Here is an 8,151-nt window from a genome sequence, read left to right as displayed (position 1 = left end):
AGTGACGTTTTTGGAAGCACAGTTGGGGTTGTGAAATGTCAAGAGAGACTGCCATTCATTGGTATGAGATTTGATGATATTAATGCAGCCTATTCTTTTTATAATGAATATGCGTCGAAGAAAGGATTTAGTGTTCGTCGACATCCCACCAATCATTTAAGGAAAAGGGAGTCAGATGGGTCAAGACGGGTCAAGACGGGTACTATCAAAGAGGTATGTGTGTTATAAAGAAGGATTTAGAGATATGAACCGGAAGAATCAAAAGGGAAGAGACATCCATCGTCGAGCAGAGATGAGGCTTGGTTGTCCAGCATATATTATGTTTAAAGCTGAATCTAATGGGTGGGTAGTTGAGAAGTTTTTGGATAATCACAATCACCCTTTGATTGTACCAAAACAAATTTTCAGATTGGGATCACACCAACACTTATCCGATGAGGTGAAATTTATAGTCGGTAATCTACAGTAGAGTGGTTTAGGGCCGACACAAATTAGCGATGTTATGCTGGAAATCTTCAATGGTCAACGCAATATTGGTGTTTCTGAAGGGAAGTTGAAAAGATTTATGAAGAGAAATGAAATACATTTGATTACGGAGGACTGTCAATCAATTTTAGGCTATTTCGACTCCATCCGATCCAAGGATCCTGGCTTTATTTATTCCATTAATTTGTCTAATAACGGAAGCCTCAATGGAATTTTTTGGGTTGACAGCGAAGCGAGGTCTTCTTATAAATTGTTTGGTGATGTTGTCGTGTTTGACACTACGTATAAGAAGAATCGGTATAGGTGGTCGTTTGGTCCTTTCACAGGAGTGAATAACCATGGGCAGTCTACTATATTTAGAGGTGGTTTGATTGCTAATGAAATTAAGGAGTCGTTTGAGTGGTTGTTCAGGGCGTGGTTGGATGGAATGGGAGAGAAGGAACCAAAAGCCATTATTACTGATGAGTGTACCGGTATTGTACCCGTTGTGGCGAGTGTTTTTCCCAAGGTATTTCATAGATTTTTCTCGTGGCACGTTGCAAAGCACGCCCAAGAACATCTTGGTCCCATATGGTACAGAAATCTAGAGTTTAAGAGGGAATAGATGCAATGCGTATATCGTACATGGTCGCAAGAACAACTTCTTATACATTGGGAAGAAATGATGGTGAAACATAACTAGAAGGACAACTATTGGTTGAGGGACAAGTTTGATCAGAAGGAGCACTGGGTGCTATGTTATTTGAAGAAGCCTTTTTTTGCGGGGATGAACTCTACACAATGTAGTGAGGGGATGAACAGTTACTTCCAAGGTTATTTTAAGGGCACGATGACGCTGTATAAATTTGTTAAGCAATACGAAAAGGCTATTGCTAGGCACAGAGAGAAAGAATCTGAGGCAGAGTTGAGAACATGTACACAATTACCTCAATTATCTTCACAACATCCTCGGGAAGAGCATGCAGGTAAAGTTTACACACGGAGGATCTTTGATATTTTTAAGAAAGAATTCATTTCTAGCGTAATCCTTTCTGCCAAGGAGGAATTAAACGAGGCAGGAGTTCATTCATTTTATGTTGGTCCATTTAATGTCCCAATTGAGCATAGATGCAAGGTGATTTACGAAGAATCAAAAGAGGTGGTGCAATGTGGATGTCGTTTATTTGAGTTTATGGGTGTACTATGTAAGCATGTGTTGAAGGTTCTACAGATATTAGATTGTGATGCAATTCCAGCGAAGTACATTCTACCAAGGTAGACGAAGGAAGCTAGTCCTGGATTGTCTTTTGATATATAATGAAACTCGCTTGATTCTACGACTACAAGGTCACTATGGAGCTTACGGCAAGCCAATATGTCAATGATGTCCTTGGCTTGCTCAGAAGAAGGTCGAGTTGCCACAATGAGAATGTTGCAAGGATTCTGTGACAAATTTGGTAAAAAACCTCCGAGTTCTACTTTGGGTGGAATCAATGATTCCATCCATGCTACACAAACTAGTGTTGAATCTAAATGGCACACCCATGAGCACATGAAGGAACCATTGACTTCTGTTAGTCGAGGGAGGCCGAGAGGTAAAGGTCGAGAAAAACATCCGATGGAGGAGTGTAAAGGGAAAAGAAAGAATCGATGAAGTAAATGTGGGTGTCTCGGGCATAACAAGACAAAGTGTGTTTCGTTAAATGGGGGGATGAAATAGAACCAATTATCAGAGATGAGATGATGGATGGTGGTATATCTGAATTCTGAGCTTAATCAGTTAGGTAAGCTTTATTTCCCAGCATTCTACCTTTATTTGTAACCCATATATTTATGTTCGGTAGCTAGCTTTAGTTCTTTTCCATGGACTGCTTTAATCGAAAAAATTATGTTGACCGATGCAGAGTGGTCGAATGCCACAACTATTGATTGGGTAAGTAGAGACAGTGGGCGGCATTGACTATGGTGCGTATATGTATGTACGTTAAGGTTGTGAACTCCATACAATTGTTATATTGAGTTACTAATGTAAATCTGATGAATGTGAGAAGAAAAGATAGGTGACAAAGTATCGAAATGGAAGAATATTTTTCTTATCGAAGATCTGTCAGTTTATAAGCATGATGGGAATGCGTGCATATATATAGAAAAGGTATGTGGTGGCATGGGTTATTTTATTTTATTTTTTTTATTATTAAAGTTGTTGGTTCAATTGTTGTCACATAATGCTTAATGTTATAACGTTGTTTTGTATAAATCGTGTATATAGACAATATTAAAATTACGTGTTATTTTAGTAATGATATTATTACGTAACGTTAGAGGTTTTACTTGTGGTACACGAATAGGAGGTAAGTTTTTTTCTGTTTAATTGTTTCAGTTTTTTGGTTTATTATCTTGTTGCCTGGTTTTTGGTTTATCTTTATTTTTTTCCTACCACCTTTGTTAGGTGGTAGTGGGGTTGATTTAATATTACTCATTTTAATTGATAAAGCAATTTTTTTTTATAGGGTTGGTAACGCAGTTGCATACGTGAAACAGAGAAATTGGGGTTATACATCTTAATTGGGAAAGTAAGAAATTGATCCCCTCAGCTGCATATCTATGCTAAACGAAATGATATCTATAATATAAATGTATTTTGAGTGAGCATCAATCAATGTCATTTATTGTTCCTACATTTGTACGACTCTATTTGTTGGGTTAATGTAGGTTTATTGGAATATTATTTGACATTGTGGATGGTAATGTAAGTCCACAACTATATTGTGGACTTGTCGTGCTAAATCAGGGATTTTACATGTTTAATTTGTTCTTACCCTTGGTCAGGTAGTTGGTCTAAGTTGTGAATTTTCATGCCCAATCAAATGTTTTAAATTTTTGTTTTAGCTTTCAAATATATTGTTTGGTTAAAAAATTTTAGAAAAAGGAAAATTTTTGTAATATTTTCATGCCCAATCAGGGTTTGTATTTTTGCGTCAGGTTCGTCTGTTCAATATGTTATAGCCTGTTGAAAATGTCATTTGTTCATGACAGTTAATTTGAAATTGAAGAAAATTAAGATAGTATTAGATGGTCCAATATTTGAATGATTCATACGATTATGCTACTAGTTTAGCTAACACTTTCTCGTAGCCAAATTACGATAAAGTAATCAGGTAATTTGGACACTTCATTGGGGATCGGTATATTCGGCAATGATTTCGGATATAACTTATGTAGAATTACTTATCGCAATAAGATTCCAATGATTGAGATGGAAGCCACATTATACAACATTTTAATGTATTATCTGTTTCTAACTTTTTCCGTATATGTCTCCAGATAACACAATACCCTCCTATATCTCATATAGAGCATATAAGGTATGTGGATATATGGAGATTAATGGGGTCGACCATTTTTTTTTGGCATTGCGATGTTATAGACACTTTGGAAGAAATGGTTTGAATTGCAATGATATAAAAACTGCCATGCAAATTTTTATGATCTGTAAACTGAATTCTTGAAATGTTGGGTATAGGAAGTTGAGATTAAGTCCTGCCATATTTTATTCCAACCATGCGAAAATCCATTCCCTTATAAATCTGAAGATGATGTTATGGACAGTTAGTTTTAGTGTTGACGGAACTCTGATGTTTGAAACCCAATAGTTAAAAGATGAAGTGCATTATATATCGTGTTTGTAACCTTTGGTAGTTTGGGTATATAGAGCAGGCTGTACACAAGGCAGTTAAGGTTGTACTCAAATTAAGACAAAAATATTTGGTTTAGGGCAGGAAGATTTTGAACCACCTAGTTAAGGTTGTGGGTGGTATAAGGTATGTCCGGTTGATTAATTTTTATTTTCCAATATATAAAGCACTATATGTTCTGCAGAGGAAAAAAGAAGGGAGCATGGGAAGGAGAATAGTAAAAAAATTGGAGGGGAGTTGGGAAAAATAATGGATTTCACAAAGTTAAGATAGTTAACGACATCAAATAATCGCAACGATATTGGCATAAAATAACGAGCGACACATATGGAGTTCTACTTAGCAAGCGTTATTTGAAGCATAAGGTAATATGAGTTGGACCATCTTCCATAGAACCTGATGATTTCATTACAACTAAAATTATATGCTTTCTAATTAGGACACGTCCATTGTTCGATATATAGGAATGAAGTTAACAAGCTTTACAATAAAAAAAAGTCCTACCACAACACCATTTCATAGTTACAAAAAATGTTGCAGTAGGACCTTCCAAAGTTAACAAAAAAATCGTTAAGTTCATTAGGTTATCCAGAACGTGCACAATGATCTTTCCAGTCTTCGCCTATACGCCTTCCATTATCCCGAAAAGGAGCCCCGATGTGGCCGCTTCAACATCCTCTCCTGTTATTACATAGTTAGGAAAAAAGATATAAGGACCCATTATCGCAGAATAGGTATGTTGTCCACCAATCCATGCTTATGTTTCAGAAGTGGGTAAATATAAGGATATTGTTAATGCGCTTCTATAGGTTGTGTTGGTGTCATACCATTGGATTTACCTTAACCTACTTAGTGTACCGGTATTGATTATTGAGAAGAAAAATCGTAATTTAAACACACTAATGCATAAATGCACATGTAATATGTTCCAATCCAATGAAAGTTGACATATGAAACGAAAGTGAAATACATAAGTACTCATATAACAAATAAGTTAAAGCAGTCACTCAACTAGTATTATTAAAGTAGAGGTATTCCAAAATCCTCCACATAGACGATAACAAGAGTCACAAGGAAAACATGTTGTATGTTATCTTGCTCAGAGACATAGATCATTGACTGGATCTACATCCACCCAATAACACAGTCGGGCTTTAGGTGGGTTCCATTATAGTTCCATTCTCCAAAATCTCATATTTATTTTTAGATGATAGGTGGTTTTCCGAAACACGCGCCACCATTGACAGCAATGACATAAGCATGCACACATGTTATTGCATTAATTGGAATTTGTTAGTAAAATTTATGTTTGATAAATTGTATCTTAAAACTTAGGTCTGTCAGATCCTTCCGTTCAATAGTGGATGAGCCACCTCTCCTTGTCAATAGAAACAGAATTTTGTATAGTAAACAGGTAAAAGATTTCAAAGCTAAAAATGAATTGAGGTCATCTCTAATCCGAACATACATTTGCCACACTGAACAATGACAGGTAGATGACACAATGTAGAAATTATGTAGTGCAAACTTTACTACATGTACAATTATGGAAATAAGTAAGGAATGGTGAAATGTAGACGTACTCAGTTGGTAAACCTAGGGGTGCACAGTCGTCATATATGCAGAAGGTATGTACTTAAGGGAAAGGAAAATTAAAAAGCAGACATATTTATTCTACCCGTTTAAGTAGAGTAAAAGATTGTCCCTCACCCACAAATGGTATTCAGTTCTTTGCAAGGGCAATACTTGTGCAACAAATTTGAATCTTCTGTTGTGTCAATCAAGTGAATTTACAACCCTAATCTGAAAGCCATAGAAAAGTTGAGGTTGAAAGTAATGCCAAAAATATTTGGATGGGTATTTGGGTAACATAACATGCCATATACTACTTCCAAACAGTGCCGATATTGTAACAAGGTTGAAAACCCAAAGGTTACCTAAATGTTCAATTGTGGAGGAAACAAAAGCAAGTAAATACATAAACATATGGAGGAATGGAAGTCATCCTGAGTTAATATCTTAGATTGTGATGGCAGACATGTAAACATGCATATCCATTTTGATTAACAGAGATTTTAAAAGATCAATTGCGGTGAAAAACTTAGACAAAAATTAAAGCTACCATCACATATCAGATAATTTGTTATTGGCTTGCCTACAATAACGACAAGGAAATAAACGCTATATACGAATCAAGTTGAAGAAATGTACAAAGAAAGCACAACAGAAAATAAATAAAGTAGTTAAATAGCATAAACATTGAAACTACAGTAATGTGAATGATGAGAAGGTTACCCTTTCCAGATTTGCGACCTCCGGTTCCATCATTGCAGATATAGTACCTTTCCCATTTCCGACCAAAAGTGCGGTGTCGTCAGTGCGACCGCCACCATCGCGGCCATGTACCTTCACCCGAAAATGCTCAAGCAACTGTTGAAGGTTAGAGATTGACGAGCATGAGCTTGGTTAGAGATTCAAGGAAATTCAGGGAAGACTTCTTGCCATTGGGAACTTGATTCTCATAGTTACAATTATTGGATGTATGAGTAATACAACCACAAAGTTGGCATATATGCATGAGTTTAAACAAGAACCGAACAGGGCAGATGAACTTGTGGGAAGTGGGATTTTGGAGGTAAAGAGAACCGATCTATGTTTCTTGATACTAACCTTCACACGGGTTGTATCTTTTGGAAGCCTCAACTCAGCGTTCACCTGATGTAACGCTTTCAACTTACCAAGACATGATACCACAGATTGGAGGTTTGGTACGAGTAAAGCCTCTGCTGAAACTGGAAGAACATGTAACCACACCGGAATGGAGTCCAACTCTTTCATTGACGACTCAGTATCCAGGGCTTGTTTCCCAAGATGAATGATTTGATCATCGCACCTCCAAGGTAAAGAATCCATAATGGCTTTTCTCTCAACCTCTGAGGCGAAGTCAACATAAAACGACCCAGCGTCCGAGCGATTAGCCACAAGGAGGCCCTTTGCCTCCCAAAGATTGACAACTACATCTCGTAGTTTGTCTTTACTCAGAAGGTATGGACCAACGACGGTACCAAACTGTGCCGTAGAAGAAGGGTTCCATCTGACCGGTAACTGATCACAGAAGACATCCAGAGGTGGAGCGATCCAAGAGGCAAATGAGGTTGCCAAAGATGGTGTGGTAGGGGAGGACGGACTGACAGCCATCTTCTGCGGGGACGTCGAACTAGTAGAAGAGCCAAAGGAATGGAAATATTCAAGATCACAGTAGGAAGATGAAATGGTAGGGTTGTTTACTAAAGGTGAAAGTGAGGAGGTCCCTACAAGGGGTTCAGACATGGAGAGAGAGAGAGAGAGAGAGAGAGAGAGAGAGAGAGAGAGAGAGAGAGAGAGAGAGAGAGAAGTATTACGATGGTTTAGCAGTGCTTTTTGATCACACTGACATGTCTAATTTTCATTGATGGAGAATAGGGAATTAGTTAGGAGAAAGGGCCAGCTGGCATAGAACTTACAACGGCGAGAGGTAGATGGACGCTAGAGCACAACTGTTTGTGCTCCTAACCTTAATCTATGAAACCTTGCATTAATAAATGGTTGTTTTAATAGATGGGGATGTATATTTACCATATGTACCCCTCAAGTATAGTATACACACTTAACCATCCCCTGTACATGGATTTTGAATTTTTTTTTTCACAGTTTCATACGTGTTTGTAGCCTTCAGTAATGTTTCATCTGTGTTATGTGCTTTGTCATCAAACATTGTCCTGTTCGTTTTCAAAACCAAGTATGGAAGACCAGGTTTGGATGGGGAAGACTGATATGAGTGGAGTCAATATTTCAAGATTCTTGGTCTAGTGTCACGAAGACTCGCCCCGTAGACAGTCTAAAAGGAAAAAAATTTAAATTATGAAACAATATAAAAATAAAATAAAATAAAAATAAAAAAGAGAGATGAGTCAATAAGATTCTATATTGAATTATTTTGTTTTTTTTTTTT

General features: G+C 37.1%; 1 protein-coding gene across 1 annotated transcript; it reads left to right on the top strand.

Moving 5' to 3' along the window:
- The first annotated feature begins 502 nt into the window (after positions 1–502).
- Positions 503–1,744, top strand: LOC122059127 (protein FAR1-RELATED SEQUENCE 5-like). Its single transcript, XM_042621818.1, has 2 exons — positions 503–994; positions 1,169–1,744. The coding sequence occupies exons 1-2, from the start codon at positions 503–505 to the stop codon at positions 1,742–1,744; spliced, it is 1,068 nt and encodes a 355-aa protein (XP_042477752.1).
- The last annotated feature ends 6,407 nt before the right edge of the window (positions 1,745–8,151 follow it).

Source organism: Macadamia integrifolia, chromosome 13, assembly GCF_013358625.1.
Source record: "Macadamia integrifolia cultivar HAES 741 chromosome 13, SCU_Mint_v3, whole genome shotgun sequence".
In the NCBI taxonomy this organism is placed as follows: Eukaryota; Viridiplantae; Streptophyta; class Magnoliopsida; order Proteales; family Proteaceae; genus Macadamia; species Macadamia integrifolia.
This window is presented reverse-complemented; position numbering and strand designations above follow the sequence as displayed.